The 13,118-nt window shown below is 39.8% G+C and overlaps 1 protein-coding gene across 1 annotated transcript; it reads right to left on the reverse strand.

Moving 5' to 3' along the window:
- Positions 1–6,029: 6,029 nt before the first annotated feature.
- On the reverse strand, positions 6,030–6,662 carry LOC140977651 (uncharacterized). The gene has a single exon (XM_073442395.1). It carries the CDS (start codon positions 6,660–6,662, stop codon positions 6,030–6,032), a length of 633 nt encoding a protein of 210 aa, XP_073298496.1.
- Between the last annotated feature and the right edge of the window lie 6,456 nt (positions 6,663–13,118).

Here is a 13,118-nt window from a genome sequence, read left to right on the forward strand (position 1 = left end):
AAAAGAAAACAAGAAAGAAAACAAGAAAGAAAACAAGAGAAGCAACTCCGTCTAATCCGCACCGCATCGTCACTCGGTTGTTTTTCCTTTCAAAAACAAAATATTCAGGCATGCATATACCATCCCTTGCTCCTCAATCAAGTCGTATTTACAATTTTTACAAACCATCATGTGTGCATGAATCATGCAAACCGAAACCATGTCAAGAATTTTTGAAAAAACAAAGTGTGCAGAATTTCGGCTCTTCACTTGTGCACCTCACGGGTTTTGCTTGTTTCTGATGTTTCAGGTGTTGGCTCGACCCTAGGCTCCCAAGGCTGCATCTAGACCTGTACTAGGACATGTTAGGACCATGTTGGTCCATTCGTTCAGTCCCACACACGCTGGAAACTTGCATGTGACAGCAACACCCCAAATGTGCCCCTCTGAGTCTCTCTTTTTTATGGTTGCTGTCAAGGGAGAAAGTTCTTGATCTTGGCTACCCTAGGGGCCTATAGCCATGGTTGGAACACTTCCCAATCATATCTAAGACGTGACCAAGTTGCCTTTTTGAGGCTTGGTCCATGGTGTAATCGGTTTTTAAATCAAAAAGCAAGAACAGCCCCTCGGCCTTTCCCCTTATTGCATGTGATGTTTCGGTTTTTGGGATGTGGTGTGGATCTCGGTTGGCCTCTGGCCCTTAGCCACGGTTCATACCATACCCCTTGATGTCTATATTGGGTCATGCTCAATCAAATGGCCACTGGGACGACCCATGACAGCAAAAAAAAGCAATGACCCACGCGTGCAGCTTGTTGCTCTCGGCGGGGAGTAGGGTCGCTTTTCAGATGTGGTTCGAATTGTGGCTGGCCTAGGGCCCTTAGCAATGGTTCAAACCATTCCTTAGGATGTTGGTAAGAGACTCTGGTCGGTGGTTCAAGCCTCGCAAACGACGCAAAGGAAACGCAAGCATGCTGCTGTAATTTTTGACAGCATGTGTGCGGTTGTTCAGAGGTGAGTTTCGGGTTCTTGGTTGGCTTTTAGCCTATGGCCTTGGACTAGACAGTGCCTCATCAAGTTAGAAAGGTCATGTTTTTAACCATTTGTGATTCGGATCATTTTAGATGTCGTACGAGAATTTACGGTGCAATGTGCCAAAATGACTCTCGAAAGAGCGTTTCACGTTTTTGCCCTCCATTCACTAAATTTCGAGTACTGTAAATTTAATAGCATTATTTCATCATTTTAAGAGTATTTTATCATGACTAAATGTTGGTTAGGTGTTGGTTTGGGTTGACTCGGAGTCACGATTAAATACTAAGTCAGTGGGCGTAATTGTCTCGTTTTTGGATTCAATTACGAACTTTGGTCAAATAAATCATTTGCGTACTTTTCGTGTTACATCTAAGTCGCAGGGAGCCTGGGAACGGTCCAACCCTTATGGCAAAATTTATACAAGATATTTAATTTTGTATTTAATTATATTACGTGCAAAAATGTAAAATATTCATTTTGAGATTTATGTGATATTGCTTGGGGCCACTTCGCTGTTATTATTACTTCACCCGGTGGTCACTTACCGGTTCAGTTCAGTTCATCCCGGTGGCTACTTACCGGTCCCACCCAGTATACTGTGGTATTAGTCTGATCAAACGTACATTATTTCACCCGGTCGTCAGTTACCGGTCAGTTCAGTTCAGTTCAGTTCAGTGCAGTTCAGGGGGCCACTTGCGTATAACATAATCTCAACAGAAAATTATTACACGTTATTTTATGATAGGGCTCTACGGAGCAAACATTTCACTTACTACTTTCAGTTAAGTTCAGTTCAGTTATGCACGTAATATTAATTATTCATGATGCGATTTTCAGTTCAGTTATGCGCGTATTTCATTTACTCATGACATGATATTTTCACCTTGCATGCGATTTTATTATTATTATTTGTTATTTACGATATATGCATGCTGAGTCTTTAGACTCACTAGACTTGATTGTTGTAGGTACTGATGATGTCGGAACCGAGGGCGGGGACCAGTGTGCTAGCTTGGGTCGGCAGTAGTGGAACCCGAGGACCTCATTTTCAACATTTACTATTTTTAGGCTCAAACATTTTTTTTTCTCGTTGTTGGAATATTTTAAATTATTATTTTGCAAACAAACATTAACTTCCGCTGCTATTTTGAACATCAAACTTATTTATCAGTTTATTTATGAATGAGGCATTTCAATTAATGAAAAATAAGATTTTTAAATTTTTCGCAAATTTTCAAACACGAATTTAGAGGCCTCTACATATCATTTCCTTTCCTTTAATTCATGCCATGAAATATCATCTATATTGCTTTGTTATCTATTGTTTATTGAAGATGGTATTATTCATTATTTATTGCCATTGATTCATTGTTCATTGCCACTAATTCATTGTTCATTGCCATTGCTATAGCCATGTTCCAAGCCAAGCCCATGTGATACGAATCCTCGTACGAACGAAAAGCAAACACATTAATTGGAATCGCGCCCTCGATTCGATAATGAACAAGGATCGATGTTGTCCCAATCTTTTGAAACAAGGATGAATTTTGTGGTATTCACCTCTAAGCTATAAAACTTAGCAATAAATAATCACGAGTAAAACAATTGAATTATCACACAAACCTTCAAAGAACTAGTCATTGACAATCCGTATGAAATCAACTGACAAACGCCACAAAGTTTGAACTTTGATAAGTTTGATTTTTGATGAACACAAAGCGAAGCTTTGAAAAAGTTTGAGAGAAAATCTCAAAAGTTTGATAAACTATCAATAATAATCTGAATTGTGTGTTAATTTTAGTCCAAATATGTTTACATATCATTACGAGATAACAATATCTAGTTGCCAAAATAATTAAAACACTAAAGAAGGAACAAAATCTCGCCCAAACGTAAAGGACACGGACCCCATGTAGTGGTCCGGAAGGGGGTCCGTGTAGGCAAGGTAAATTTCCACGTCTCGAAAGTAGTCGACACGGACCCCATGTACTGGTCCGTGTAGGCTCTGTTTTCTTCATCCTCGAGTGTAATGGACACGGACCCCGTGTACAGGTCCGTGCTCGGGTCCGTGTAGCCTCGATCGTTCAAAAGTCGCTTCAATCATGTTTTTTTGGCCCTCACATGTACTCCCATGCATCACGAAGCCTTCCGCACTCTGCACCTCACTTGTAAGTCCTTCTTTTTTTCTCATAAGTCCAGGCAATGTTTCCTTGAACTTCTTCCGTCGTCCCCTCGTAATTGGTCCCTCCGGCAATTCTAAAGGATCCCATGTTTTCCTTGGAGCTTGACCATCCGTGTTCACATCATCCTTTCCTTCTTGAAAAGGATTTCTCCTCAAATCTCGCTCATCACCTACATCAAACAAAGAAAGATCACTAACATTAAAAGTAGAACTGACGTTATACTCACCTGGTAGATCAAGTTTTTAGGCGTTGTTATTGATCCTTTCCAGGACATGAAATGGTCCATCACCCCTCGGTAGTAGCTTTGAACGTCGCTTCTTAGGAAACATGCCCTTCTTCATACCTGGCCACCAATAAAGACGTCGAAGATCTTGATACATCTTGGTACTACCAGGGTGTACCAAATATGACGCTGTATGAGCTTCAGGAAGTACATCTTTCCGAATGTCATCACCCATAGGAACACATATCCTACCTTGAAAGGTCAACAAACCATCAAGATTCAACCCAAACTCAGAAACTCCTGTTAGCTCACTTTTTCTCTTCAACTGCAATTACTTATTATCAGATTGCTGTTCCTTCAAAATTCTGTCAAACAAAGTTGAGCGAAGAACCAATGCAAACAATTGAGCCATTGTACCTGGAGATACCAAAGTTATCTCATTCCTTTGCAAATCAAGCAACAATGGTTTTAAATTCATAGAACCCAATAAAGAACTCGACTTGCGACTCAAAGAATCTGCAACCACATTAGCTTTACCAGAATGATAGCTAATGGTGCAATCCTAGTCTTTCACAAGCTCCAACCATCTGCGCTGCCGCATATTCAATTCTTTCTACAAAAACAAATAGCTCAAACTTTTGTGATCCGTAAAAATCTCACACTTCTCACCGTAGAGATAATGCCGCCAAATCTTTAAGGCAAAAACCACAGCCACCAACTCCAAATCATGAGTGGGATAATTTTTTTCGTATTCTTTCAACTGACGAGAAGCATAAGCTATCACTTTCCTATGCTGCATCAGTACGGCACCTAACCCCTGCTTAGAAGCATCTGTACACACAACAAAATCCTCAGTACCACAAGGAAGTACTAAAACAGGGGCAGAAGTCAACTTTTCTTTCAATGCTTGGAATGCTTGTTGGCACTCTATGGTCAATTCAAATTTGGTAGTCTTCCATGTCAAACATGTCAGTGGCAATGCAATCTTTGAAAAATCCACTATGAAACGTATGTAATATCCTGCCAAACCAAGAAAACTTCTAACCTCTGAAACTGTCTTTGGAATGGACCATTGCTTAATGGACTAGATCTTGGATGGATCTACCGATATTCCCTCTTTGGAAACAATATGGCCCAAAAACGTCACATGCTCTAACCAAAATTCACATTTCTTTAACTTAGCATCTAATTGCTTATCCCTCAATATTTGCAACACGATCCTAAAATGCTCATGATGAAGTTCTCGTGTCTTAGAATAGAACAAAATTTCATCAATAAACACATGACAAAAGTATCCAAATACGGCTTAAAGACATGATTCAATAAATCAATCAAAACTGAGGGAGCATTGGTTAGTCCAAATGACATCACCAAAAAATTCATAATGGCCATACCTCGTTCTAAACGCAGTCTTTTGTATATCCTCCCTATTCACTTTCAATTGATGATACCCGAATCGAAGGTCAATCTTCGAGAATACTGCGGCTCCTTGCAATTGATCAAAAAGGTCATCAATTCGAGGCAAAGGATATTTGTTCTTAACAGTTACCTTGTTGAGTTCTCCATAATCAATACATAATCTCAAAGATCTATCTTTCTTTTTCACGAATAAAACTGGAGCTCCCCATGGCAAAGAACTAGGACGGATAAAAACTTTTTTCTAATAGCTCCTGCAATTGATTCTTCAATTCTTTCATCTCAATCGGAGCCATTCTGTATGGAGCCTTAGAGATTGGGACTGTACTTGGAATCAATTCAATAACAAACTCTACCTCTCGATCAGGTAATAATCCAGGAACATCATCAGTAAATACGTCATGGTAATTCTGAACCACATTAATATTCTGTAATTGCATATTACTTTCTTTTCGTACATCCAACACCGAAACCAGAAAACCCATACAACCCTTGTGCAATAATTTAGTATCTTGCGGACAAGAAATAATGGGAATACTTATCGATGAGCCTAGACCAACAAATACATCACTCTCATGGTCATCGGCTAAAAACTTCAATGTCTTTCCCACACAGTCAACCACTGCACGATAAGCAGACAACCAATCCATACCCAATATAACATCAAAAGCAACAATTGGAATAACAATTAGATAAGTAAACAATAATCTCGTACCCATTTGCACAGGACAGGCCTTAAGGATACTAATTGGACAAGTTTCATCTCCAGAGGGCAACACAATATTGAAATGTAAAGGCATGACAATAGGTTCAACAGATAAAGAGTGCATAAACACTTCAGACTTAAAAGAGTGTGTCGCACCAGTATCATTTAATGTAAGTGCTTCCTTGCCAGATATTAAAATATTACCTGATATCACCGAAGAATCAGGATTAGCACCTTCTTTTGTAATTGCAAAAATTCTACCATGCACCTTTCCTTTATTTGAAGAAAGAAGGCATTTCTGTGCTGTGTGCCCCATTTCCTTGCATATGTAACATCGACCACTGACAACCAAACATTCTCCTTTGTGTGGCTTGAGACACTCAGGACACAACGGTCTCTCAGTATCCGAGGAAGGCAAATGAGGTTTATTACGCTGCTCCATCTTGCCTTTCCCTTTGTGGCCACATCGAACATTAGCACTTGCCCCTTAACCTCTTGCTTGAAAAGCTTGTCTTTTTAACTGTCGCTCCATCTCGATTTCTTGTTCATCATGCTCGGCAAGCAAGGCTCTCTCAACAATGTCTTGATATGTGACCACTTTTGACATGTGAACATCCCTTCTAATTTCTAGCCTCAACCCACGAAGGAAGTGTTCACCCTTATCTTTGTTATTCTCGGCTATTAAGGTAACAAAGATACATCCTTCCTCAAATTTCAAAGTGTACTCGTTGACATTCATAGTCCCTTGCCTCAACTCAAGAAATTCTTTGACTTTCTTGGCTTTGACTTCACTTGAGAAATACTTGGCATGAAATAAGTCTTTGAACTCGGTCCACTTTAGTTCACAAACATTGACAGTAACTTTGGTGGCTTCCCACCAAATACGAGTTGCCTTCACCAACAAAAAGATAGAGCAACTCACCTTATCTCTATCATTGAACTTCAAATACTCAAAGATGGCCTCTAATGACTTGACCCACTCAAGAACCACTAGTGGATCAGGATCACCAATAAATTCAGGAGGATTCATCCGCCTGAACCGATCATAAGAACCATCTTCAGTGCTTTCAGTCCTGCCTTGACCCCTTCCTTGGCCACAACCCTGCATCGGGGTTCGCATGCTCAATAACTGTTGAATCTGTTCGTCATGGACTTTCGCTTGTTCTTTTAATAACTTACTGAATTCATCTAAAACTTTGGCAGTCTTGTCAGTAGTAAGGGTCCTTTCATCCCCTTCGGGGTCCTTTCATCCCCTTCGGTGTTCTTTCTTACTGAATTCACAACAAACATTTTCAAACTTTTATGCATATTCATTAAAAAAATAATCCAAAATATAGTCAAAAGCCATCACAAATTTTTCCCTTGGTTCATTTTACAAAATACATGTTCCTTAGGATTCCAATGTTCACTACAATAAAATAAGTGTGACATGACAAAAGTTTTCCCCTTATCTTCCATATGACTTCTTCCGCCTGGACAATTCATTTAATTCCTCCGTATCACCTGCATCACATGATATTAACTGGAATGAGATATAACTCAGTAAGTATAAAGCTATAAATAACAAGTACATATACATAGGCTTGGCTTGAAACACGGCTATGGCAATGGCAATGAAAATTGAATAATACCATCTTCGATAAACAATAAATATCAATACAATATAGATGGTATCTCTTGGCATGAATTAAAGAAAGGAATTGATAGTTCTGTAACCTGTGACCTGTGATAAGTATCTCTTTGATATAAATATCAAAACTGTGAGAGATACTTATAATCATGAAATTGGCCAATAACATGCATGCAAATACTATCAATTCTTTACTTTAACCATTGGGAATTCATTGAGGCAATTGAACAAACATATGGTAGGCACAATGGTTTACTAGCTCCTTTATCAATAAATTCAATGGTATTCCTTGATCAATGAATAAATAACAACAATTATATCAAGAACATAGCAATGAAAGGAGCTAGGAATCGCTCAAAATGGCTTTTGTACATATATATATCATGTGAGCAAGAAGGGAAGCCTCTACTTACTGCCCAACAAGCAAGTGTTTGCTTGGATGATCTCAAAGGGATTCCTACAACAATATACATACAATCAACCATTAATCATCACCAATAATCATCGGAATCAACCAAACCAACTCAAACCTTCATCTTCTCAAACCCTTCTAAACTCAAAAGATAAAATCCTTACCTTGGAGCTTGGAAAATTAGTAGGAGAAGTTAAGAAATATACTAAAATTCTTGAACTTGAAGTGGAGAAATTTGGAGAGAAAACTTGAAGGAGAAAGGGCTTTGATCTATCAAAGAAGAAGGGAAGAATTGAATAGAAATGCCTAGAAGGGGTAATTATTGGAGTTCCCATCACCCAAAAATATGAAAACCCGATTATACTGTTGGACAAACCGGCGCATATGCGCGACCTCTCCTGCGCATATGCGCGCACCTTGCTGCCCGCTCGCGCATATGCCCCACATCATGTCGCGCATATGCGATATGGAAGATACAGCCTGATAATTCTTGAACAAAATGGTCAACATGAAAGTTGCAGCCCTATGTCTATTCTTGCATCTCCCACTGGTTTCATGTCATTTGGAGGTCCGAGTAAAAATTTATGCCCATTCTACTAAAATGTGTCAGTGTAGAAACGACAGTACACATAACACACTTCGGCCCACTTTTGACTCGTTTTCCTCAACTATTTGAACAAAACTGAAAACATGAAAGTTGTAGCCTTGGATCTTGGCTTTTTAATGAACTTAGCCTCACATCATTTGGATCATCATACAAATTATTATGCTAAAAACCTTATAACTGCTATAATTTTCATACAATTTCTGCACTCCAATCTTTTAAAAACTATAGTCATCAAAGCATCCACTCCAAAACCTCCACCAAATCCAATACCAACACAAAGTCAAACCATCCAACAACCATCAATGAACTCATAACATCAAACCATTTCATCATGAATTATCCATTCCAATAAAATAACCAACAACATAACATTATAGACAATGGCATAACATGAACTATCATACCTCCATTCACTATAAGCATTAGCCATAGCCAAGCATATACAATATTCATAACATATTGACCAATACTTCTCTCAACTAACAAAATGAACCATGGCAATATCATGACCCAAAACACACCAACATGCATTAACTCTAAACCATAAACCACAACACAATATCATAAGCATGGGCAAGAAAAGGTTGGGATATTACAGTTATTGACTTAATTCGACGTACAGCTCCAATTTCTAAGGCTCCGTACAAAATGGCTCTGATCGAGTTGAAAATATTGAAGAATCAATTGCAGGAGATATTAGATAAAGGTTTTATCCACCCTAATTCCTCGCCGTGGGGATCTCCAGTTTTATTCGTGAAAAAGAAATATGGATCGTTGAGGTTATGTATTGACTATCGAGAACTTAATAAGGTAACTGTTAAAAACAAATATCCTTCGTGACAGATTTTTGACCTTTTTGATCAATTGCAAGGAGACGCAGTGTTTTCGAAGATTGACCTTCGGTCCGGATATCATCAATTGAAGGTGAAATAGGAGGATATACCAAAGACTGCTTTTAGAACGAGGTATGGCCATTATGAATTTTTGGTGATGTCATTTGGACTAACCAATGCTCCTTCAGTTTTCATTGATTTAATTAATCGTTTCTTTAACCCGTATTTGGATACTTTTGTCATTGTTTTTATTGATGACATTTTGATCTAGTCTAAGACACGAGAACTTCATCGTGATCATTTGAGCCGGTGGCGTTTTTGGGCCATATCATTTCGAACGAGGGAATATCGGTAGATCCATCCAAGATTGACTCCATTAAGCAATGGTTCATTCCAAAGACAGTTTTAGAGGTTAGAACTTTTCTTGGTTTGGTGGGATATTACAGATGTTTCATTGCGGATTTTTCAAAGATTGCATTGCCACTGACGAGTTTGACACGGATGGCTACCAAGTTCGAATGGACCATAGAGCGCCAACAAGCATTCCAAGCATTGAAAGATAAGTTGACTTCTGCCCCTGTGTTAGTACTTTCTTGTGGTACTGAGGATTTTTTTGTGTCTACAGATGCTTCGAAGAAAGGGTTAGGTTCCGTACTGATGCAGCGTGGGAAACTGATAGCTTATGCTTCTCGTCAGTTGAAAGACTACGAGAAAAATTATCCCACTCATGATTTGGAGTTGGCGGCTGTGGTTTTTGCCCTAAAGATTTGGCGGCATTATCTCTATGGTAAGAAGTGTGAAATTTTTACGGATCACAAAAGTTTGATCTATTGGTTTTCGCAGAAAGAATTGAATATGCGGCAGCGGAGATAGTTGGAACTTGTGAAGGACTATGATTGCAGCATTAGCTATCATCTTGGTAAAGCTAATTTGGTTGCAGATGCTTTGAGTCATAAGTCGAGTTCTTTATTGGGTTCTATGATTTCAAAACCATTGTTGCTTGATTTGCAAAGGAATGAGATAACTTTGGCATCTATAGGTACAGTAGCTCAATTATCTGCATTAGTCCTTCACTCAACCTTGTATGATCGAATTATGAGGGAACAACAGTCTGATAATCAGTTATTAGAGTTGAAGAGAAAGAGTGATCTATTAGGAGTTTTTGAGTTTGGGTTGCATCATGATGGGTTGTTGACCTTTCGAGGTAGGATATGTGTTCCTATGGGTGATGACATTCGAAAAGATGTACTCATTGAAGTTCATACAGTGCCTTATATGGTACACCCTGTGTTAGAGTAGGTGCACGTCGAGCCAAGTGTTGGCCGAGTGTTCACAATGAAACTCTATGTACAAACAGTCTTTATTTTAATAATATTTGAAATTATTGTTTTGGCACTTCTTTATCTGTATACCTATGCTAGTTGCATAGATAAAGTTCTTGAATATACAAATAGTAGAAAGAATATAAGATGCTCATACGATGAGTATTATGAAACTCATATTTTCAATACTGTATATTCTAAACAGTTCCTAGTCGATTCAGCCGCCACTAAGAAGGATATAGGCCGCTCGAGTTCGAGACTAGTATCTGCGATGTGAGTGCCATGTTTCATTCGTAGGGGACCTTGTGATGTCCGAGCATGCAGATAGGTGCTCCTTGTAGAGTGCACTGAACAACCCTCCATAAAGGACTTTCCAAGTGGTTATCACTTATCGAGTGGAAACGTCCTAGTTTATGGTTGTACACCATTAGTCCTTACGACCCGGGACGACATTGAGACTCTATGTGCTAGCATTGCACTTTGACTTGTTTACCGACTCTCAAGGGGTCATCAGGTGGCAAGGTTGAGTGTTTTGTCGAAACATATAGGAGTCGATGCATTTGTAGTCGGGGATTCACCGCTTACCTTCGGGTATGGATATCCTATGTGTATGTAGTATGAAATCTCTTATCAAAGTATGGTGGTGATTATGAAAAGGGTTTCATAGATTACACCATCGATGCAACTACAACATGACACATAGTATCGATTCATTGACAACTCTCGATATAGCAATGGTTGTCGACAAACTTAATTAGATGAAAAGTCTTTAAAGCAGAGTTTTATCAACGCTTCTTTCCCGTGTCATACCGAAAAGATAAAGGGGCTGAATTTGCCAATCTGAGACAGGGACAGTTGAATATCGAAGAATATGTGGCAGAGTTCTTGACATTGCTCAGATTTGCTCCTCACGTTGCAGAGAGTGACAAGGCCATTGCAGATCAGTTTATCAAAGGCTTAAATCCTGATATCTTTACTTTGGTGAACTCCGGCAGACCGAACAACTTTGCAGATGCCTTGAACCGAGCCAAGAGAGCGGAAGCGTGCCTGATTAAGCAACGAGGACTATCGTATACAGCTCCGGTTCCGAGACTCCCACAACTCTCTTTTCAATCACCTCCCAGATTCGAGAGAGGTGGTAGTAGTAGTGGCAAGAAAGATCAACTGAAAGCTCGAGGAAAAAAGTTCAAGAGATCAGAGGGAAGTTCGTCGAGCTCCAATGGGTCACGACAGAGAGGTCCTGGCCAGAGTACAGAGTATACTGGTGTGTATTGCAGTGCTTGTGGAGGTAGACATGCCACTGAACAGTGTCAGGGCGTCATGGGTCGTTGCAATATCTGCAGACAGCAAGGACACTTCGCCAGGGTTTGTCCACATAAAAGGGTACAGCAAGCTCAGAGTGTAGGAGCATCTGGTTCCGTAAATCAGCCTGAGAGGCAAGCTTCATCTGTTCATTCCTTTCAGTCAACCCTTACACAGACCCAGCCCCGAGCCAGAGGTAACCAGACCGTGAGCCAGCCTCCTAGACAGCAGGCTCGAGTATTTGCACTGAAAGAAGAGCAGGCCCAAGATGCACCAGATGATGTGATTGCAAGTAACTGTTTTCTTTGCGGTTATCCTGCCTATGTTCTGATAGATAGAGGTGCATCTCATACATTTATATCTGAACGTTTTGCATTTATACATGCATTGCCTGTCGAGTCATTATCTGTCGTAGTGTCTATTACTTCTCCGTTGGGAAGTGGTCTTATATCCGTGACTTCAGTTAGACAGTGTATGCTACAGTTCGAGGGTCACGAGATTGAATTAGACTGTGTTGTGCTTGGGCTATCTGATTTTAATTGTATTTTCTGTATTGATATGTTAACAAAGTACCGAGCCACTGTAGATAGTTTCCAGAAGATTGTCAGGTTCAGACCAGAGATGGCTGACGAATGGAAATTCTACGGTAAGGGTTCCAGATCTCGGATTCCCTTAGTATCTGTTTTGACGATGACATGATTGTTACAGAGAGGAGCCGAAGGGTTCCTTGTCTATTCAGTAGATCTACTGACATCGAGCCCGTCATTGGCAGATCTGCCAGTGGTATGTGAATTTGCCGATGTATTCCCCGACGAGATTCCAGGGTTTCCTCCAGCTCGAGAGGTAGATTTTAGCATCGATCTCATTCCAGGTACTGTTCCTCTATCCCGAGCTCCGTACAGAATGGCACCTATTGAACTGAAAGAACTGAAAACACAACTAGAAGACCTTCTAGTCAAGGGATATATTAGACCGAGTGTATCTCCTTGGGGTGCACCAGTGCTATTTGTGCGAAAAAAAGACGGTTCGATGAGATTGTGTATTGATTACCGGCAACTGAACAAGGCGACGGTAAAGAACAATTATCCATTGCCTCGTATCGACGATTTATTTGATCAGTTTCAGGGATCCTCTATCTATTCCAAGATCGATCTGAGATCTGGATATCACCAACTGAGAGTCCGAGATGTTGATATACCGAAGACAGCATTCTGAACCAGGTACGGACATTATGAATTTATTGTCATGCCTTTCGGTTTAACAAATGCTCCAGCGGTGTTTATGAGACAGATGAATCATGTCTTTCAGAAATATCTGGATGAGTTTGTAGTTGTTTTTATCGATGATATTTTGGTATATTCCAAGAGTATGTTTGAGCATGCCGAACACTTGAGAATTGTGTTGCAGACGCTGGGAAATGAAAAATTATATGCTAAACTGTCAAAATGCGAGTTTTGGCTGAGACAGGTT

The sequence above is a fragment of the Primulina huaijiensis genome, chromosome 5, assembly GCF_012295235.1.
Source record: "Primulina huaijiensis isolate GDHJ02 chromosome 5, ASM1229523v2, whole genome shotgun sequence".
NCBI lineage: Eukaryota > Viridiplantae > Streptophyta > Magnoliopsida > Lamiales > Gesneriaceae > Primulina > Primulina huaijiensis.

Excerpts from the sequence above, each read along its gene's own strand:
- LOC140977651 (XM_073442395.1), bottom strand. The coding sequence starts at position 6,662 with ATGCGAACCCCGATGCAGGGTTGTGGCCAAGGAAGGGGTCAAGGCAGG.